This window comes from Glandiceps talaboti, chromosome 8, assembly GCF_964340395.1.
Source record: "Glandiceps talaboti chromosome 8, keGlaTala1.1, whole genome shotgun sequence".
NCBI lineage: Eukaryota > Metazoa > Hemichordata > Enteropneusta > Spengelidae > Glandiceps > Glandiceps talaboti.
Genome location: NC_135556.1, coordinates 2304523 through 2327715, shown reverse-complemented (window position 1 = coordinate 2327715; position 23193 = coordinate 2304523). Strand labels below are relative to the sequence as shown.

Sequence of the window (23193 nt, the reverse complement as noted above, 5' to 3'; positions counted from 1 at the left end):
GTTTTCATTTCGTAACTTTTAATGATTCAGAACAATAAAAGAATGATTTGTAGCAATTGTTTGACATTGATGAAAGTGGAAATGTGTTGTTCGTATATTTTGCTGTGATGACAGACACATTGCCGACCGATGTTATTTGTGGTTAGTATTTGTCTAGGTTTCCTGTGCAATAATCCTTCACTCCTTGATACTTTTATTTCTACTAAACTTGAATATATAATCGTCAGTGTTTTTAGCCCGACTGAAGCGGTCCCAAATAATGCCACGGGGGGGGGGGGGGGGCGGTAACGGTCTCCACTCATTGATCTGTCTGTCTGTCTGTCTGTCTGTCTGTCTGTCTGTCTGTCTGTCTGTCTGTCTGTCTGTCTGTCTGTCTGTCTGTCTGTCTGTCTGTCTGACTGTCGACCTGTCTCTGTCTGTCTGTCTGTCTGTCTGTCTGTCTGTCTGACTCGATCTGTCTTGTCTGTCTGTCTGTCTGTCTGTCTGTCTGACTGACTCGATCTGTCTGTTTCTGTCTGTCTCTCTCTTTGATTTAATGTCATGCCATGATAACCTACTGTGACATAAAGTCTTAGCATTGTCTGTACTACAACGAGACGTTGGCTAAGGTCTTCGATAACCGAATGTGTGTTGATTCACACACACACACACACACACACACACACACATACACACACATACATACATACATACATACATACACACATACATACATACATACATACATACATACATACATACATACATACATACATACATACATACATACATACATACATACATACAATCATGCGAGTTCGTGGCTACTTTCGTAACTTGTAATTCTCTCTTTTTATCATATTTTTTTCATAAGCTTCAAAATTCTAATGATCGTGAAACTGTAATTTGATGTCTGTCATCAGATATAGTTTCCACTTACAAGAAACCCGTGACAATATTATTATATAGACGGTACAAATAACCATGGACGGTACAAATAACCATATTTATAAAATGTAAAGATGAAGGTATATTCTCCGTGATTAATAATTTTGAGGCGTAAATGTAAACTTATCATTAAGTAATTCGTAATCTATACTTTATTGTTTTCATAACTTGTATTAAGTAACCCTCTTACCCACTCATAAAATATTTAAACAATAATGTACACCCTCCCAGTCCATAATGGACGAAAGCAAACTTTGAACGACATAATGGGCGAGGCGACAGCCGAGCCCATTATGGAGTGCAAAGTTTGCTTGAGTCCATTATGGACTGGGAGGGCGTACATTATTGTTATTATTTTATAGTTTTGCCAATTCCAGTGAATTTGTAGACCGAGAAACGCAATACACAGCGCTGAACATCGTCTGCCCGGAAGCTGAATACTAATCATAGCGACACACGTACGTACACGTACACACACATATACACTTCAATGAACTGCTGTGAACACAAATTTGTTTCATTTTAATTTCAATCTTTTAAAAAAAAATTCTTATGGTGTTTACCCCATAATTTCCCTGTTCTTAAATACCCACACCTTTATTGCCTTACGGACATAAGCTTGTATTGTTATGCTCGTTCCGGGGCCGCGATGCCCAATAACGGAGTACATTATCAGTAATAATGTACAACGATGACGTCACAAAATTCACTGGAATTGGTAATACTATAAAATAATATCATATATGGTCGCCTCTGTTAATAGCAACACTGAGGGCGCTCAATTACGTGCTTGTGTGTTGCTATAGAGATACGACACAGTGGCCTCAACTCATATATGCCAAGTTCTTGTCAACTTTGCCTTCCCCTTTCAATGCCACGATAATTGATAGTCCTTTATTCATTTACACTGGTTACAGTTCACAAGTTTTCGTTTAGATACCCTTCAAGTGTGATTTGCATGTAAATAGAAAGTACCACACCAGTCAAGCCATTATGGTGTATCAATGCAAATTTATTCCGTACAGTATATGACCTATATGCACTCCACATAAACACTTTCTTAATAATTGGTTTTCTCATACTGTTGACTGGATCGAATAGCATCGATCGGTAACCGTCCGATTCCTTCGGCCCTTCTAATTACATGCACCTTTATACTTTAACATATCAATCTGTGGCTGATTGTGTGAAACCGTCGTCGATAAATGTCCCAAAACATGGCGGTATACTTGACAAGTTGTCTATCTTTATTCTTGGTTTTCACCCACAATGGCGTGACAGGCCTGCTCGAAGTTGAAACGCGTGTGGGTCCTGTGCAAGGCGTCAGCGATGATTTCCAAGGTAAGAATCTCACCATATTTCGCGGGATTCCCTACGCAAAACCACCTGTTGGACGTTTACGATTTCGACCCCCAGTACCAGTGGAGCCATGGCAGGATACACTCAATGCTACTGAATATGGTGACATCTGTCCACAAAGTGAGTCTGCCATTGCTGCATCTGTAGCACTTCTTTCTCATACAAGAATGAGTGAAGATTGTCTGACGTTGGATATCTATTCACCAGACAATACAGATGATGAACTACTAACAGTGATGGTATTCTTTTATCCTGGTAGTTTTGCGACCGGTACTACAATGTTATACGATGGGTCTGTTCTAGCAGCAACGCAAAACGTAGTCGTTGTCACTGTAAATTACAGACTCGGTGCTCTTGGATTCTTGAGTACCATGGATAAATACGCTAATGGTAACTACGGTCTCCTTGACCAACAGCTTGCAATTCGCTGGGTGAAAGCTAACATTGATGGTTTTGGTGGTGATCCAGACAAAATCACTTTATTTGGGAGATCAGCCGGTGGTATGAGTGTTGGTTTCCAAATGTTATCACCAAGTAATGACGGACTGTTTAAGAGAGGGATATCACAGAGTGGGACTGCGACATCCTTCTTTATGGCTGACAGGCCAGTAGTGTGGGCTCGTCGACTTGGTTCGGCCCTCAATTGCAATGATACGAGCAATCACAGGAAACTAGTGTCATGTCTCCGAACGAAAACGTGGCAAGAAATTGTTGGAAACATTCCCAACATGGATTCCTCTGATCAATTCGCAAGACGATTTTTACCCGTTGTAGATGGCAAATTTCTTCCAGAAACACCAGAACATCTCTCATATACGTATTTGAACTTTACAAAGTTTGACTACCTTCTTGGCTTCAACAATAATGAAGGGAAGTTTTGCTACAAAATAATGAAAAACACCAAGCCAGATTTTGACAGTGCTTCTGGTTTCACTTTGACAGAATTTGAAGAGTTTATCGGTGACTTTATTCGCCCTTACTATAAAGACGACGAAGATTTGATACAAAAAGCTGTACTGAATCGGTATACAGATTGGAAAAACACTTCCAGCGACCTTGCTAGACTTGATAATTATTTCAAACTAGTAGGAGATCAATTGTTTGTGTCTCCTACAGTTGAAGTAGCAATGAAACATGCCAAGTCGCCAACAGAAGATGGGAAAACATTTCTTTATCAGTTTTCACATGATGGTGCTACTATCAATGAAACCATATACCCAGAGTGGTTGAAGGGGAGTCCACATACTGCTGAATCGGATTTTGTCCTTGGAGCAACATTTGTTAAACGTGATCAGTATACAGATAACCAACGTACATTAAGCTCTACAGTGATGAAATACTGGGCCAACTTTGCCAAAACAGGGTAAGTTTAATTTTTATGATACTACCAACTGAATATATCTTGTACTAGGTGCAGTCAACGAAGCTGTTCTTGCAAGAAGCTGTTCTCATACAATATTTCCGTGTGCAGGCAATTATTTTTTGATCGGTAGCAGAAGGGGAGCAAACAAGGAAGAATAGTGGCGGGGAAGTCCTGATTTCGATACAGTGGGAGGGGAATACATGGATTATCTTCTTGGGGGGGGGGGTGCGGGGAGTGCTGTTATACATAGGTAACGCACAAATATGTACGTCAAAATGAGTTGTTGGTATAGTGTAAAGCACAAACGTTTTCCTGGTGGGAGTAGGTAAATAATTCACAATATTGGGTGGGCAAGTTGAAACCCAGTGAGAAGGAGGGAGTGCAGATATCCTTCACCACCAGTGGGAGGGCCCATAAGAACAGCTAAACACCCTCCCACAATTTGTGTGTGTGTGTGTGGGGGGGGGCTCCCATTAAAACATCATTTTTTGGTCTGAAACAATCAATAATCAATGAAAACCACAAATCTGCCAGTTGGCTGTAGCTTGGCCTGTCTTGTATATTTGCGTGTGAAGTGTCAATCTGACTAAATTCTAATGTAGTAGTCAGTAACTATTTCTTCAAAGTAATATCTTTGTTTTCCCCCTGTATACTTGTATTTGCTGTTGTCCTCTTCGCAAAATCTTATTCCATTCTTGTCTTCTCTTCTTTCATATTTCATTTCATGTTGTGTTTACTCTCTCAACCCTATTCAACCCTATTCATTTACCTTCCCTCCTTCCCATTTCCCTTCTCTACTCCCCATTCTCTTCTCTACTTCCCATTTCCCTTCTCTACTTCCCATTTCCCTTCTCGACTCCCCATTCCCCTTCTCTACTCCCCATTTCCCTTCTCTACTCCCCATTTCCCTTCTCTACTCCCCATTCTCTTCTCTACTTCCCATTTCCCTTCTCTACTCCCCATTTCCCTTGTCTACTCCCCATTTCCCTTCTCTACTCCCCATTTCCCTTCTCTACTCCCCATTCCCTTCTCTACTTCCCATTTCCCTTCTCTACTCCCCATTTCCCTTCTCTACTCCCCATTTCCCTTCTCTACTCCCCATTTCCCTTCTCTACTCCCCATTTCCCTTCTCTACTCCCCATCTGTTTTCTCTACTCCCCATTCCCTTCTCTACTTCCCATTTCCCTTCTCTACTCCCCATTTCCCTTCTCTACTTCCAATCTCTTTTCTCTACTCCCCATTTCCCTTCTCTACTCCCCATTCCCTTCTCTACTTCCCATTTCCCTTCTCTACTCCCCATTTCCCTTCTCTACTCCCCATCTGTTTTCTCTACTCCCCATTTCCCTTCTCTACTCCGGATTCTCTTCTCTACTCCCCATTTTCCTTCTCTACTCCCCATTCTCTTCTCTACTTCCCATTTCCCTTCTCTACTCCCCATTTCGCTTCTCTACTTCCCATCTCTTTTCTCTACTCCCCATTCTCTTCTCTACTTCCCATTTCCCTTCTCTACTCCCAATTTCCCTTCTCTACTTCCCATCTCTTTTCTCTCCTCCCCATTTCCCTTCTCTTCTCCCCATTCCCTTCTCTACTCCCCATTCTCTTCTCTACTTCCCATTTCCCTTCTCTACTCCCAATTTCCCTTCTCTACTTCCCATCTCTTTTCTCTCCTCCCCATTTCCCTTCTCTTCTCCCCATTTCGCTTCTCTACTCCCCATTCCCCTTCTCTACTCCCCATTCTCTTCTCTACTTCCCATTTCCCTTCTCTACTCCCAATTTCCCTTCTCTACTTCCCATCTCTTTTCTCTACTTCCTATTTCTCTTCTCTACTTCCCATTTCCCTTCTCTACTTCCCATCTCTTTTCTCTACTCCCCATTCCCTTCTCTACTCCTCATTTCCCTTCTATACTCCCCATTCTCTTCTCTACTCCCCATTTCCCTTCTCTACTTCCCATTTCCCATCTCTACTTCCCATCTCTGTTCTCTACTCCCCATTCTCTTCTCTACTCCCCATTTCCCTTCTCTACTTCCCATCTATTTTCTCTCCTCCCCATTTCCCTTATCTACTCCCCATTTCCCTTCTCTACTTCCCATCTCTTTTCTCTACTCCCCATTCTCTTCTCTACTCCCCATTTCCCTTCTCTACTTCCCATCTCTTTTCTCTCTTTCCCATTTCCCTTCTCTACTTCCAATTTCCCTTCTCTACTTCCCATCTCTTTTCTCTACTCCCCATTCCCTTTTCTACTCCTCATTTCCCTTCTCTACTCCCATTCTCTTCTCTACTCCCCATTTACCTTCTCTACTTCCCATCTCTTTTCTCTCCCCCCATTTCCCTTCTCTACTCCCCATTTCCCTTCTCTACTTCCCATCTCTTTTCTCTACTCCCATTCTCTTCTCTACTCCCCATTTCCCTTCTCTACTTTCCATCTCTTTTCTCTACTCCCCATTCCCTTCTCGACTCCCCATTTCCCTTCTCGACTCCCCATTCCCCTTCTCTACTCCCCATTTCCCTTGTCTACTCCCCATTTCCCTTCTCTACTTCCCATTTCCCTTCTCTACCCCCCATTTCCCTTCTCTACTCCCCATCTCTTTTCTCTACTCCCCATTCCCCTTCTCTACTCCACATTCTCTTCTCTACTTCCCATTTGCCTTCTCTACTCCCAATTTCCCTTCTCTACTTCCCATCTCTTTTCTCTACTCCCCATTTCCCTTCTCTACTCCCCATTCTCTTCTCTACTTCCCATTTCCCTTCTCTACTCCCAATTTCCCTTCTCTACTTCCCATCTCTTTTCTCTCCTCCCCATTTCCCTTCTCTACTCCCCATTTCCCTCTCTTTTCTCTGCTCCCCATTTCCTTCTCGACTCCCCATTTCCCTTCTCTACCCCCCATTTCCCTTCTCTACTCCCGATTTCCCTTCTCTACTTCCCATCTCTTTTCTCTACTCCCCATTTCCCTTCTCTACTCCCCATTTCCCTTCTCTACTCCCCATTTCCCTTCTCTACTTTCCATCTCTTTTCTCTACTCCCCATTTCCCTTCTCTACTTCCCATCTCTTTTCTCTACTCCCCATTCCCTTCTCGACTCCCCATTTCCCTTCTCGACTCCCCATTCCCCTTCTCTACTCCCCATTTCCCTTGTCTACTCCCCATTTCCCTTCTCTACTTCCCATTTCCCTTCTCTACCCCCATTTCCCTTCTCTACCCCCATTTCCCTTCTCTACCCCCCATTTCCCTTATCTACTCCCCATTTCCCTTCTCTACTCCCCATTTCCCTTCTCTACTTCCCATTTCCCTTCTCTACTCCCCATTCCCCTTCTCTACTCCCCATTCTCTTCTGTACTCCCCATTTGCTTTCTCTACTCCCAATTTCCCTTCTCTACTTCCCATCTCTTTTCTCTACTCCCCATTTCCCTTCTCTACTCCCCATTCTCTTCTCTACTTCCCATTTCCCTTCTCTACTCCCAATTTCCCTTCTCTACTTCCCATCTCTTTTCTCTCCTCCCCATTTCCCTTCTCTTCTCCCCATTTCCCTTCTCTACCCCCCATTTCCCTTCTTTACTCCCGATTTCCCTTCTCTACTTCCCATCTCTTTTCTCTACTCCCCATTTCCCTTCTCTACTCCCCATTCCCTTCTCTACTCCCCATTTCCCTTCTCTACTTTCCATCTCTTTTCTCTACTCCCCATTTCCCTTTTCTACTTCCCATCTCTTTTCTCTACTCCCCATTCCCTTCTCGACTCCCCATTTCCCTTCTCGACTCCCCATTCCCCTTCTCTACTCCCCATTTCCCTTGTCTACTCCCCATTTCCCTTCTCTACTTCCCATTTCCCTCCTCTACCCCCATTTCCCTTCTCTACTCCCCATCTCTTTTCTCTCCTCCCCATTTCTATTCTCTACTCCCATTTGCCTTCTCTACTCCTCATTTCCCTTCTCTACTCCCATTTCCCTTCTCTACTCCCCATTTCGCTTCTCTACTTCCCATCTCTTTTCTCTACTCCCCATTCTCTTCTCTACTTCCCATTTCCCTTCTCTACTCCCAATTTCCCTTCTCTACTTCCCATCTCTTTTCTCTACTTCCTATTTCTCTTCTCTACTTCCCATTTCCCTTCTCTACTTCCCATCTCTTTTCTCTTCTCCCCATTTCCCTTCTCTACTCCCCATTTCCCTCTCTTTTCTCTGCTCCCCATTTCCTTCTCGACTCCCCATTTCCCTTCTCTACCCCCATTTCCCTTCTCTACTCCCGATTTCCCTTCTCTACTTCCCATCTCTTTTCTCTACTCCCCATTTCCCTTCTCTACTCCCCATTCCCTTCTCTACTCCCCATTTCCCTTCTCTACTTTCCATCTCTTTTCTCTACTCCCCATTTCTCTTCTCTACTTCCCATTTGCCTTCTCTACTCCCAATTTCCCTTCTCTACTTCCCATCTCTTTTCTCTACTCCCCATTTCCCTTCTCTACTCCCCATTCTCTTCTCTACTTCCCATTTCCCTTCTCTACTCCCAATTTCCCTTCTCTACTTCCCATCTCTTTTCTCTCCTCCCCATTTCCCTTCTCTTCTCCCCATTTCCCTTCTCTACTCCCCATTTCCCTCTTTTCTCTGCTCCCCATTTCCTTCTCGACTCTCCATTTCCCTTCTCTACCCCCCATTTCCCTTCTCTACTCCCGATTTCCCTTCTCTACTCCCCATTCCCTTCTCTACTCCCCATTTCCCTTCTCTACTTTCCATCTCTTTTCTCTACTCCCCATTTCCCTTTTCTACTTCCCATCTCTTTTCTCTACTCCCCATTCCCTTCTCGACTCCCCATTTCCCTTCTCGACTCCCCATTCCCCTTCTCTACTCCCCATTTCCCTTGTCTACTCCCCATTTCCCTTCTCTACTTCCCATTTCCCTCCTCTACCCCCATTTCCCTTCTCTACTCCCCATCTCTTTTCTCTACTCCCCATTTCCCTTCTCTCCTCCCATTCTCTTCTCTACTTCCCATTTGCTTTCTCTACTCCCAATTTCCCTTCTCTACTTCCCATCTCTTTTCTCTACTCCCCATTTCCCTTCTCTACTCCCCATTCTCTTCTCTACTTCCCATTTCCCTTCTCTACTCCCAATTTCCCTTCTCTACTTCCCATCTCTTTTCTCTCCTCCCCATTTCCCTTCTCTTCTCCCCATTTCCCTTCTCTACTCCCCATTTCCCTCTCTTTTCTCTGCTCCCCATTTCCTTCTCGACTCCCCATTTCCCTTCTCTACCCCCATTTCCCTTCTCTACTCCCGATTTCCCTTCTCTACTTCCCATCTCTTTTCTCTACTCCCCATTTCCCTTCTCTACTCCCTATTCCCTTCTCTACTCCCCATTTCCCTTCTCTACTTTCCATCTCTTTTCTCTACTCCCCATTTCTCTTCTCTACTTCCCATTTGCCTTCTCTACTCCCAATTTCCCTTCTCTACTTCCCATCTCTTTTCTCTACTCCCCATTTCCCTTCTCTACTTCCCATTTCCCTTCTCTACTCCCAATTTCCCTTCTCTACTTCCCATCTCTTTTCTCTCCTCCCCATTTCCCTTCTCTTCTCCCCATTTCCCTTCTCTACTCCCCATTTCCCTCTCTTTTCTCTGCTCCCCATTTCCTTCTCGACTCCCCATTTCCCTTCTCTACCCCCATTTCCCTTCTCTACTCCCGATTTCCCTTCTCTACTTCCCATCTCTTTTCTCTACTCCCCATTTCCCTTCTCTACTCCCTATTCCCTTCTCTACTCCCCATTTCCCTTCTCTACTTTCCATCTCTTTTCTCTACTCCCCATTTCTCTTCTCTACTTCCCATTTGCCTTCTCTACTCCCAATTTCCCTTCTCTACTTCCCATCTCTTTTCTCTACTCCCCATTTCCCTTCTCTACTCCCCATTCTCTTCTCTACTTCCCATTTCCCTTCTCTACTCCCAATTTCCCTTCTCTACTTCCCATCTCTTTTCTCTCCTCCCCATTTCCCTTCTCTTCTCCCCATTTCCCTTCTCTACTCCCCATTTCCCTCTCTTTTCTCTGCTCCCCATTTCCTTCTCGACTCTCCATTTCCCTTCTCTACCCCCCATTTCCCTTCTCTACTCCCGATTTCCCTTCTCTACTTCCCATCTCTTTTCTCTACTCCCCATTTCCCTTCTCTACTCCCCATTCCCTTCTCTACTCCCCATTTCCCTTCTCTACTCCCCATTTCCCTTCTCTACTTTCCATCTCTTTTGTCTACTCCCCATTTCCCTTCTCTACTTCCCATCTCTTTTCTCTACTCCCCATTCCCTTCTCGACTCCCCATTTCCCTTCTCGACTCCCCATTCCCCTTCTCTACTCCCCATTCTCTTCTCTACTTCCCATTTGCTTTCTCTACTCCCAATTTCCCTTCTCTACTTCCCATCTCTTTTCTCTACTCCCCATTTCCCTTCTCTACTCCCCATTCTCTTCTCTACTTCCCATTTCCCTTCTCTACTCCCAATTTCCCTTCTCTACTTCCCATCTCTTTTCTCTCCTCCCCATTTCCCTTCTCTTCTCCCCATTTCCCTTCTCTACTCCCCATTTCCCTCTCTTTTCTCTGCTCCCCATTTCCTTCTCGACTCCCCATTTCCCTTCTCTACCCCCATTTCCCTTCTCTACTCCCGATTTCCCTTCTCTACTTCCCATCTCTTTTCTCTACTCCCCATTTCCCTTCTCTACTCCCTATTCCCTTCTCTACTCCCCATTTCCCTTCTCTACTTTCCATCTCTTTTCTCTACTCCCCATTTCTCTTCTCTACTTCCCATTTGCCTTCTCTACTCCCAATTTCCCTTCTCTACTTCCCATCTCTTTTCTCTACTCCCCATTTCCCTTCTCTACTTCCCATTTCCCTTCTCTACTCCCAATTTCCCTTCTCTACTTCCCATCTCTTTTCTCTCCTCCCCATTTCCCTTCTCTTCTCCCCATTTCCCTTCTCTACTCCCCATTTCCCTCTCTTTTCTCTGCTCCCCATTTCCTTCTCGACTCCCCATTTCCCTTCTCTACCCCCATTTCCCTTCTCTACTCCCGATTTCCCTTCTCTACTTCCCATCTCTTTTCTCTACTCCCCATTTCCCTTCTCTACTCCCTATTCCCTTCTCTACTCCCCATTTCCCTTCTCTACTTTCCATCTCTTTTCTCTACTCCCCATTTCTCTTCTCTACTTCCCATTTGCCTTCTCTACTCCCAATTTCCCTTCTCTACTTCCCATCTCTTTTCTCTACTCCCCATTTCCCTTCTCTACTCCCCATTCTCTTCTCTACTTCCCATTTCCCTTCTCTACTCCCAATTTCCCTTCTCTACTTCCCATCTCTTTTCTCTCCTCCCCATTTCCCTTCTCTTCTCCCCATTTCCCTTCTCTACTCCCCATTTCCCTCTCTTTTCTCTGCTCCCCATTTCCTTCTCGACTCTCCATTTCCCTTCTCTACCCCCCATTTCCCTTCTCTACTCCCGATTTCCCTTCTCTACTTCCCATCTCTTTTCTCTACTCCCCATTTCCCTTCTCTACTCCCCATTCCCTTCTCTACTCCCCATTTCCCTTCTCTACTCCCCATTTCCCTTCTCTACTTTCCATCTCTTTTGTCTACTCCCCATTTCCCTTCTCTACTTCCCATCTCTTTTCTCTACTCCCCATTCCCTTCTCGACTCCCCATTTCCCTTCTCGACTCCCCATTCCCCTTCTCTACTCCCCATTCCCTTCTCTACTTCCCATTTCCCTTCTCTACTCCCCATTTCCCTTCTCTACTTCCCATCTCTTTTCTCTACTCCCCATTTCCCTTCTCTACTCCCCATTCTCTTCTCTACTTCCCATTTCCCTTCTCTGCTCCCAATTTCCCTTCTCTACTTCCCATCTCTTTTCTCTCCTCCCCATTTCCCTTCTCTTCTCCCCATTTCCCTTCTCTACTCCCCATTTCCCTCTCTTTTCTCTGCTCCCCATTTCCTTCTCGACTCCCCATTTCCCTTCTCTACCCCCATTTCCCTTCTCTACTCCCGATTTCCCTTCTCTACTTCCCATCTCTTTTCTCTACTCCCCATTTCCCTTCTCTACTCCCCATTCCCTTCTCTACTCCCCATTTCCCTTCTCTACTCCCCATTTCCCTTCTCTACTTTCCATCTCTTTTCTCTACTCCCCATTTCCCTTCTCTACTCCCGATTCTCTTCTCTACTCCACATTTCCCTTCTCTACTCCCTATTCTCTTCTCTACTTCCCATTTCCCTTCTCTACTTCCCATCTCTTTTCTCTACTCCCAATTTCTCTTCTCTACTCCTCATTTCTCTTCTCTACTCCCATTTCCCTTCTCTACTTCCCATCTCTTTTTTCTCTCCTCCCCATTTCCCTTCTCTACTCCCATTTCCCTTCTCTACTTCCCATCTCTTTCCTCCACTCCCCATTCTCTTCTCTACTTCCCATTTCCCTTCTCTACTCCCCATTTCCCTTCTCTACTTCCCATCTCTTTTCTCTACTCCCCATTCTCTTCTCTACTTCCCATTTCCCTACTCTACTCCCAATTTCCCTTCTCTACTTTCCGTCTCTTTTCTCTCCTCCCCATTTCCCTTCTCTACTCCCCATTTCTCTTCTCTACTCCCATCTCTTTTCTCTTCTTCCAATTTCTCTTCTCTACTCCCCATTTCCCTTCTCTACTCCCCATTTCCCTTCTCTACTCCCCATTTCTCTTCTCTACTCCCCATTTCTCTTCTCTACTCCCATCTCTTTTCTCTTCTTCCAATTTCTCTTCTCTACTCCCCATTTCTCTTCTCTACTCCCATTTGCCTTCTCTCCTCCCCATTTCCCTTCTCTACTTCCCATCTCTTTTCTCTCCTCCCCATTTCCCTTCTCTTCTCCCCATTTCCCTTCTCTACTCCCCATTTCCCTCTCTTTTCTCTGCTCCCCATTTCCTTCTCGACTCCCCATTTCCCTTCTCTACCCCCATTTCCCTTCTCTACTCCCGATTTCCCTTCTCTACTTCCCATCTCTTTTCTCTACTCCCCATTTCCCTTCTCTACTCCCCATTCCCTTCTCTACTCCCCATTTCCCTTCTCTACTCCCCATTTCCCTTCTCTACTTTCCATCTCTTTTCTCTACTCCCCATTTCCCTTCTCTACTCCCGATTCTCTTCTCTACTCCACATTTCCCTTCTCTACTCCCTATTCTCTTCTCTACTTCCCATTTCCCTTCTCTACTTCCCATCTCTTTTCTCTACTCCCAATTTCTCTTCTCTACTCCTCATTTCTCTTCTCTACTCCCATTTCCCTTCTCTACTTCCCATCTCTTTTTTCTCTCCTCCCCATTTCCCTTCTCTACTCCCATTTCCCTTCTCTACTTCCCATCTCTTTCCTCCACTCCCCATTCTCTTCTCTACTTCCCATTTCCCTTCTCTACTCCCCATTTCCCTTCTCTACTTCCCATCTCTTTTCTCTACTCCCCATTCTCTTCTCTACTTCCCATTTCCCTACTCTACTCCCAATTTCCCTTCTCTACTTCCCGTCTCTTTTCTCTCCTCCCCATTTCCCTTCTCTACTCCCCATTTCTCTTCTCTACTCCAATCTCTTTTCTCTTCTTCCAATTTCTCTTCTCTACTCCCCATTTCCCTTCTCTACTCCCCATTTCCCTTCTCTACTCCCCATTTCTCTTCTCTACTCCCCATTTCTCTTCTCTACTCCCATCTCTTTTCTCTTCTTCCAATTTCTCTTCTCTACTCCCCATTTCTCTTCTCTACTCCCATTTGCCTTCTCTCCTCCCCATTTCCCTTCTCTACTCCCCATTTCTCTTCTCTACTCCCATCTCTTTTCTCTTCTTCCAATTTCTCTTCTCTACTCCCCATTTCTATTCTCTACTCCCATTTCCCTTCTCTCCTCCCCATTTCTCTTCTCTACTCCCCATTTCTTTTCTCTCCTCCTCATTCCCTATCTCATTTTTCTTAACAGTACTTTCACTGTCTTTCCTTCCATCCCTGTACATCTTCCCTCCTGATGACCACTAGTTTCCCTCCTTGGCGTAGATAGAATCGACCAGATTGTTTGTTGTTGATAATTTCAGAAACCCAAATGATGGTGACACTGTTGACGTTACATGGCCAGAATATACACCAATGGCAGAGGAATACCTGGACATTGACCTCACCGTTACCGTTGATCACCACCCCATGGCTGCTGACGTGGTTTTCTGGCTCGACTATATACTGTTCTTGTCATCAACATCGTGTCCACTGTTTCCAACAAACTGTATAGATGTTGTTGGCAAAGATCTCGGACTTTCGTTAACGCTGAGTCAAACGTCGACATTGATCCAAGCATTCATCGCAATAGTTATCATTCTTTGTGTGTTTATATTCTTATTGTGTGGCGCCCTCTGTGGTTATCATGCGAAAGTGAATAACATAAGCCGCGAGTATAAGAAAATAGGTAACATAAATGAAAGGCTAGAGAATGTGGCCGACTCTCTGAACAACGGGCAATCTAGATCGGCTGTTAGTAATGGAGCCGGGAAACAAGAAGCTGAAAATAACATCACGGAATTAGAATAAGTGACGTAATATGAATGACCTTTCAGTGATCTGTAAATCGATATTTGACCACTGTCAGACACGTTATTGGTACTTCGCAAGGTGTTATGATTCCTAGATTTCGTTATCACTAGTACTATAAGTAGTAATATTTGCCTTCGCTAAATATGGCAATACAAAGTTTATAATCAATATATTGATATGTTCTGACACATCAGTACCGTAGCCTGCGTGGGGGGGGGGGGGTCCAGGGGGGGGGGGGCAGCTGCCCCACTGAGATTTTTAGGAAAAGGGAAAGAATAAAACTTCTTTTTGAATACATAGCGATGTTATTAAAATCGTTATTTACGTGACTATTCTTAGCATGCGCGATTTATTGATGGTTCACTAAAGTCAAAAAAAGACTGTACACTGTACTGACTCCTCGCTAATATGTATCTTATATCTTATATGATCGCTATTGTACGCTGGCTTAACTGTGACTAAAAATGTGTCCAGTTAAAAATTGTAACTTTTTGCAGTATGGCAAATTAAAAATTCTTTTTGCGGGAAAGTACAAAAAGTGTGCGCACACGCACTGTGTATTTTCCTCGAGTAACAGTAGTCTTGAAAGTCTCCTTCATTAAATTGTAGTTAGCAAGTAGCAATAATGTCAGAGGGTGAAACCCCTCTAAAAAAGGCGGAAAAAGTCTTTCAACGTGAGGTCGCCGCTATGCTGCATGCATGCCGCCATGCGGTGACTCCGAAGATGCGCTTGGTCTCATTTACATCTTGTTCCTTATATTAAAACATTTACTGATAAAACGGCAGATCTCTTTTTGGAATATTTGGTGGCCCTGAAAAACTATTAAACTAGGTACGCAGTTTATGATCCAATTTCAATTGTGTTCGACGTTGTCTCTGGTTGAAATGTTGTTTTGATATAATTATCTCATTGTACTGACACTAGCATTATTCCGCAATTCAGTTTGAAGCGACAATTTGCTAAGAATGGCCCTGAAATTGTAAACAGAGCTGTACCTTCGACATCAAAATCCAAATTATAATTATAATGATAATGACAAGGAGAATCCACTGAGTTCACCTTGGGTTCCAACATAAACGAGGTCATAAACGTTTTAGGAGTTGGGCAAAAAAAGAATTATTTTGTTGTGTTACTTATTTGAGAAAGCACCATCCAATTTTTTTTTTATTTTTAAAAAGTTTATTTTTTACTTTGAATGTGATATCTTGAAAAATACGACATTATAGGCCAGAAAAAAATGAAAAAGCTGCTCAACCTACCCATATATATTTTTTGGTGATGGACGATATATCCCCATGCGGGCTTTGCATGTCAGTAAAATGCACATTTTGTTTCAAAATTAAGGATATTTAGAAAAAAATATTTTCTGAATAGTAGATGTAACAATATACATTTGAATCTATTCCAAATTATATAATATCTTATGTAGTGGTTTACTTGGCTCTGATGATGCATACAAGCATGAATTGAGATTAAATTAAGCTGTTGCATATCCAATGTGCACTAAAAAGAATTGAACAAAAGTTTACGCCCATTGGAGTGGGCTGAGCAGTCATTGGGCCATCAAAAGTCTGAAAGTCTTGAAATGTTTTGCTCTTTATTCGGGATTTTTTGGAACCAAATTAAATGTCAGGAGAAGTCATTTACCAAGTGCACATCCACAAAATATCTTTCAGCTTTGCCATAACAAAATATACTTCCAGATAATATGTAATGCATAGCTTAATTGTTTCAATTCTGGTATTTCATTACATATACAAGTATTGTAAGACTTTATTTAAATTATGTCTATGGTTTGATATTTTATGCCTCTAAATGGCCTCCTATACTGTCTTATTTTCAATTTGTTTTGACCTTTGGAGTTGTCTCCTTCCAATCAGTAGCAATCAAGGTCTTTCTCCCAAAACAAGATGGGAGGTGGTCTATCTGCTAGACCTCGGATGTTCTTCCGATACAATACGACACACGACCGAACATCGCTATCGAGGATGGAACATCCATGTTCGGGCAAGCCCTCACTGCGATCTTCGTTCGCTTATAAAGCCCGAACGTCTAGCAGCAAGACTGAATGGGAGGTGGCTGGCTAAGTACCTCCCTGTGTATAGGTTAGAGCTAATTAGAGACATCTCCTTGTGCATGTGGAAGCCACATCCTGTGTAAAGTAATCTCGTTCGGGGAATTACTGTGGTTGGTTATCACTATTATTTTAATGTATCATTGTACCATATAATTTTATATCCACTGTAGTGTAGGTGACAGAAGGGGTGGCTAAAATAATGCTTCAGTTTCGTTTGGTGGAGCTTAACATTTTTTGAGAAGGTGAGATGAGCTACAAAATTTGTTTAACCGTAAACTGTGTACATTTCCTAACTGTAGCTATGCAGACAAATTGCATGAGATAGTATCAAGATGACTGAATATGTTCTATCTAAACTCGACCTGAAATATTTTTGCTATCATTATATATGGTTTGTTTTTACATCCTGTCAATCATTGTGAAAAAATAAAATCGACCTACCTACCCAATGTGATGGGTTAGGTTGCCCGTTAACCAGCTTTTTTTTCTGGCTTTACATATGATATTTAATTGTGTATGGCAAAATATATATTATGTAAATTTCATGCACATTTATGTAAATTAGCCACCTTTCTAAATTTTAAATGAATGATTGCACCAAGACAAAGTTCTGTCCCCCCTGGCATTTTGGTCAGGCTACGGCCATGCACATGATATGTAGTTTTGAGATGAGCGATTATTAGATAGCTGAATTTGTAATTTGAGAAATGGAAACAATGTAGTGTACCTAGTTAAATATTACCATTAGTGAAAAACGACCATCTATATTTATTTTATGGCATTATGTATTAACCCAATACGCATGCGTACTGTTATATTTAAGTAATACTTGAATATACCATAGTTTAGGCATTCCATATTTTTTTTCTGAGATATAATGCAGTGATTTGGTTTAACTTGGGGTAGGGGACGGGTTTTCAATATGGGGGGGGGGGGGGCTCTGAGAAATGTCCATGTGTTATTATGGAGATATATAATCTCTTCTGTTATTTGTCACAATATATTATAAATAAATACAGATACAAAGATTGTAGATAAAAATAGTTTCATCGTTTACAGTATCTACTACAATTACTGATGTAATTTTGCTCACTTCCCCTCCCCCGTAATCCCCCTCCCCGTAATCCCCCTCCCCGTAATCCCCCTCCCCTTAATCCCCCTCCCCATAATCCTCCTCCCCATAATCCCCCTCCCCATAATCCCCCTCCCCGTAATCCCCCTCCCCGTAACCCCCTCCCCATAATCCCCCTCCCCGTAATCCCCCTCCCCGTAATCCCCCTCCACATAATCCCCCTCCACATAATCCCCCGCCCCATAATCCCCCTCCCCCGTAACCCCCTCCCCATAATCCCCCTCCCCATACTCCTCCTCCCCATAATCCCCCTCCCCATAACCCTCCTCCCCATAATCTCTGATAGATAATCCATTAATTTGCATTTGATAATTAAAGAGTATATCACGGTCTAGGACTATTCGACTACTTTATGTACGTATACTTCAAGTTGTATTACGTCGCTGTTGCCAGGCGCCCTCAACGTTACGGACTGGGTAGACCTTATAGGGGAGATGCAAAGGCGAGCCTGACAAAATTAATACACGGTGATACATTGTTAGGTATAAAAGGCTACAGAGTATGCGTATCTTAGTGGCCACATGGATGCGAAATAAGTATTTGATTTTTAATAAATTAAATAATGTTACTATGTTTTCCTACTTGCATAAATAATGCCAAACATTAATACCAAGTAACTCTCTTGAAAATAACCTGTGCTTTAAATTTGCATAAGGTACGGGTATCTATAGTTTGTTTAGTGTCGACAGCCATATTATTGACAGTGATGAATCCCACACATTTCTTGTACAACTGTTTTGTTAACACAACTGCGCTGATATTTTTCTAACCCATTCTGCAGAATAAGAAAATACTCTCGAGCAAAACTCCCGTTTAGTTATAGTATTTATAAATATGGCATATGGCATAGCCACAACTCAAACAACTTCATATGGGTAGTGCACCATCAACAGCAACGACTCCCATAAATTTCATGTAGAACTGTGCACGCGAATATACCTCCGCTAATATTGCCGAATCGGCAAATATCCCCGGGACAAAGCTCCCGCTTAGTAGTGTATATTTGCAATAACCACTGCTCGAATATAGACAAATCCAAATCACTTGGTATGAGTTGCGCTCGACAGGCATCATCTCCAGCAATGAATCTCACAAATTTCATGCAGAACTATGTGTGACTGTGAGCATATTAAACTCCGCTAATCTTTTTCTAATCCATTCAACCGAATCGGAGAATACCCCCGCTTAGTATTATAGATTAAAAGTTAAAAATAAAGTTTAAAAAAATGTTATTGTACGCACAGGAAGACATAGTAAATCAAACTTTGATGTTTCAATATGTATTTCGAAGTGACAGATGCATGCGCAGACCGGACGTGACGTATGACTACTTGTATTTAATATCCAGTTCGTTTTAATAGTCTCGTCTCGGTTACCCAGACTCTCGCTGTTGGGGGCTCTGCCTACGAGAGCTCCCCAAACACCTTAAAATGATCTTTTATCAGTCAGTTCTCGTCGAATTTACTTCGAGAGTTTTCGAATATGTCTGGTCCATGAACCTAGACCACACCATTTTGTGACGTCATAGTGAATTCTTTAAGCATTCAGACTATGACGAGCACAGTCAACAGGTAACTGAAACTTGGCAAAAAATGCTTCGCTGATAGTTGAAATAGATATCAGTAAACAAAATTAAACTACAATCTCCACATCTTAACTAACATTTACCGATTTTTACCCACACTACCTCACTGTGTCTGTGGGTAATAAAAAAAAATATTATAAGTTTACATGTATGTCCATATATATTAATATTTTAATTGGGTGTTTATTAAAATGTAATCAGTTCTTACCATTAGCATATGGAAGACTTGTAGCAAGTTTCATTACAATCGATGAAGCAGTTTTTGAGATATCATGTCCACAGACAGACAGACAGACAGATACACATACATACATACATACATACATACATACATACATACATACATACATACATACATACATACATACCTACCTACCTACCTACGTATGTACATACGTATGTGCGTGCGTGCGTGCGTACATACGTACATACATACATACATACATACATACATACATACATACATACATACACACACAGACAGACAAGGAAGAATACACACAGACAGCCAGACAGCCAGACAGACAGACACAAGGATTACATAACATCCTGTAATTACAACAAAACGGTTTAGAAACGGTCGGTAAAAAACACAGGTACAGGTCAGGTACAGGCCAGGCCAGGCCAGGCCAGGTCAGGTATTGACTGAATATTTTTAAATTCACATTCTGATCCAACTATGTGAAGCCGTCATTATATTTGGTGTAGATTTTTGATAGTTGGCAATTCGCCATCAGTTATCTTCTTTTCAAAATCACCACACAATTATTCTGGGAATTGCATTTTTCACATAGATTTCATACTCGTTCTTGTACGTACTGGGTGCATTAAAACAAGAGTAACAATGTTTTGCCAACTGCACAGGCACTTTTCACTGGGGGACAAACCAGTACCTATTTGCTTCCTATTCAGCGAAGCGCTGACTGTGCATGAAAGGTCAACAACAGGGTCAAATTTGGCAAACGACTAATGAATATTCATAAGGCAGTATATTACTGTCTGGTTTACAACAATTTTGTTCATACTTGCGCACGAGATATACATGTATGTCAACAGGCCCCATATTATTGTGCCAGTGTAGTAATGTTTATGAATCAAGGAGATGCCTAAACTGGACCTTTATTTATGTCTGCGCTGCATTTTACATTTTTGGCACCGTTATTTTTAGAGACGACAACCCAGCATGTCTTAACATTGTATCAATTTCCAGTTAAAAGAATATCGATCGATGTTTCCACTGTTGAGTTACAGTGAAAAGTTTGTGTGTGTATATTACTTACACTCCTTGATATTTTGCCGTGTGAGATATTCCATCTCTGCCCATATGTGTGGGATTCTTTTTCTCATGTTCCTTTATTCTGGTAGGAAAATAAGTGAAAACCAAGTTTTTTATTATTTGATTTAAATAACAACACAAGGACGTTTTTACTTTGTGTGTATGTTTTGTGTAACTCCACAAAAACGTAGTTCCTTTAATTCATTCATAACAACTAATTCCAGACATCGTAATATTGAAATCAAGGCTTCGTTGACCTGTATACCACAGTACAGTGACTATTTGTAGTACTAGAGAAGCTAAATTTGTAAACATTAGATTAATTTCTTGCAATCTATATACATGACCGAAAATTCTATTGTTGTTGAGCTCGAGAGGCACACGTACACTACGCCATGGTTCACTTTCAAACATCATGACTTTAATAACCCAATGCATGAATGTTTACAACTAACTACTAATATATACATGCACTTAACATATCAAGTTTACATTCCATTTATGAGGTCACCGAGGGATAAAGCAGCAAAACGGCTCTGACGACTTGTAGTCTTTGGTTTTTCTCCCAGGCATTTCTCTGGTTGCACTACGTACTCATGGGTACCATACCGATACCCATACTCATGGTGGCTCTACATCTGTTGTGAGCTGGTTTGAACGCAAGTTAATTTTCACCTGAAGCATTGTCTCTAAGTGTGAACAATCGATATGTTCCAAGGGGTTTAAATTCTCCGATCATAACAAAAAACATGAGAATCCTACCTAAATGCGTTGCCAATATTTATCATTTTCGGCACGGCGTACATTTCAACATCACTAACCCATTCACTTTAATTTGTTATCGTCTGCTGGAATGTACGTAGTTCCGGTTCTACATTACATGTTATTCTATTCGTCAACCACTACCTATGCCTGCTGACTACGGAATGTAATAAACCAATCTGCAATAGGTTTATAAAACAAAATTTAACTCTCGCATTGATACAGAGTGTGAGATCAATTTGACCTCAAGCCTGCTGTTCCACACTCTCAGCTTGCAGGAACGTGAGAAATGATTGTCCCATGAAGGTGTATATGAGTTAAAAGAAACAAAATGGGGAATGTTCAATCTGCAGTGTTTATTATGGAAGACCGGTGAGGACAGCGATCTGTGACCTGCGAGTAGCACAACTGCGACCTGTGAGTTGGAAAACTGCGATCTGCGACATGCGAGTTGGAAATTTAAAACTGCCTCCTGCGACTTGTTAGCCTCGCTTTCTCATTTTCTCATTATACTAGAGATTAGGGTATTTATTGTCGACAAGGGCGATTGCACCAATTGGAATATACCATGCAGTTTCGTCCAGACACGAAGGAGTCAAGAAAAGTTGTCTTTATACAACCCAATGAGCTAGCTGTTTACCGCACTGTTCATACTCTCGAAGTGATCTGTGACCTGTGAGTGTGACCTAGCGTTGGGTCAATGCACATTCTGTGGAATAATTAATCTTACCAGTATACAGTACCCATGTATGTTTCGCTCTTGCAAGTGTTGTTGTCGAAAATAAATAATAAAATGACTATGTTATGCGTAATAAACTCAAAGTTACATTCGCCAATGCACTGAGTTGAATGATGCACACAGCCTTGGCATGGCACAGCAGCCATCTTGCTTTTCAGTGGCAATTCATAGTATGCACGCCACCGTTATAATTATATGGGAACCGTTAGCTGGATTTGCAGGGAATATGCTACCTGACGTGCTGTATCTTGAGGCGTCCCTAAAATAACCCCAAACTATCCTAAAGTAAAATAGAACAATTAAGTTGCAGTTTTGCAACTGGCAGGTGCAGGTCGCAGTTGTGCAACACGCAGGTCGCAGGTTGCTGTCCTCATCTGTCTTCAATAGTTTATAATGTTGCACATGTAAAAACAAAAAAGCTGGCAGACACTCATATGGAAAACTAGTCGCATTTCATGCAGTTTCAGTATTTATTGATAACACAGCGCTAGCACGATTTGCACAACTAAAATATACCATTGCAATATGTTTAGGACAAGAGTGTACGAATTTGGCTTGGCTAAATAAAGTGACAATTGCTCATACAAGAACAAAGTGTCTTTGGATCTTAGTCCAAGTTCATCATCCAGATGCACATGTTTGATATGTTGATAAATTGATGATTGTCAAGAGAGATATAATTTGAGCAGTTATTTATCATAGATGTATTCAGCAGAATGTGAACATATTCGAGTACTTACATTGTTGAATTAGCATAAAAACCAATATATATTGCAAATAAACCAGATGACGGATCTTTGGATCCGAATGTGAATGTGAATCTCAAAAAATATTAAGTCTTTCTACCTAACCTGGCCTGACTAGGCCTGACTGTGTTTTGTACTGACTGATAGCTTGTGAGGAATAGGGTTGAAAGTGGTATGCCCCCTTTTAAAAATTAGTTTTATGCCGACAATTCGTTACGTTTTTAAAAACGGCGTGAATGAAATGGGCTAGGTACTTTGTATTCGACTGTGTATTGGTACAGTGTTGATGGTATGTACCCCCCGACAAACGGATGTTTATGCTGAGTTTACCACGTGACACCAATGTGAACTAGACTACACAGTGTATACATGTACAATATGACTACACCACAGTCCAGAGGGACTGTGGCCGCGACTGTGGTTAAACTATCTAAAGCTCAAATATCGACTGACGTCAAAAGAACTCAAAGGAACGCTGGCAAAATCAACATATTTTCAGAAATACATCGATGGGAGAAAGTAAGACTCGACAATTCCCTCTTTTCGCACCGTGAAGTTGCTAAGTTCTTACTCGATTGGTAAGTATTGAACCCCCCCCCCCCCCCTTGATGTTTGTGTTTCTTTGTGCAGTTCGTATTGTGGAGATTACCACGGCCACATTTCTGATCAAAATATAAACATGATTGATTGTCTAATCTGTCGAC

At 42.2% G+C, this 23193-nt stretch overlaps 2 protein-coding genes across 2 annotated transcripts; both read left to right on the top strand.

The window, feature by feature from the left end:
* The first annotated feature begins 2007 nt into the window (after positions 1-2007).
* On the top strand, positions 2008-3177 carry LOC144438693 (para-nitrobenzyl esterase-like). The gene is made up of 2 exons (XM_078127838.1): positions 2008-2899; positions 3123-3177. The coding sequence occupies exons 1-2, from the start codon at positions 2133-2135 to the stop codon at positions 3175-3177; spliced, it is 822 nt and encodes a 273-aa protein (XP_077983964.1). The 5' UTR covers positions 2008-2132.
* On the top strand, positions 3070-14366 carry LOC144439482 (acetylcholinesterase-like). The gene is made up of 2 exons (XM_078128772.1): positions 3070-3649; positions 13682-14366. Exons 1-2 carry the CDS (start codon positions 3177-3179, stop codon positions 14166-14168), a joined length of 960 nt encoding a protein of 319 aa, XP_077984898.1. The 5' UTR covers positions 3070-3176; the 3' UTR covers positions 14169-14366.
* The last annotated feature ends 8827 nt before the right edge of the window (positions 14367-23193 follow it).

Excerpts from the sequence above, each read along its gene's own strand:
- LOC144439482 (XM_078128772.1), top strand. The coding sequence starts at position 3,177 with ATGAAAAACACCAAGCCAGATTTTGACAGTGCTTCTGGTTTCACTTTG. Across the intron at positions 3,650-13,681 it reads GCCAACTTTGCCAAAACAGG|AAACCCAAATGATGGTGACA; the intron begins GTAAGTTTAATT and ends TGATAATTTCAG.
- LOC144438693 (XM_078127838.1), top strand. The coding sequence starts at position 2,133 with ATGTCCCAAAACATGGCGGTATACTTGACAAGTTGTCTATCTTTATTC. Across the intron at positions 2,900-3,122 it reads ATGGCTGACAGGCCAGTAGT|TTTGACTACCTTCTTGGCTT; the intron begins GTGGGCTCGTCG and ends AACTTTACAAAG.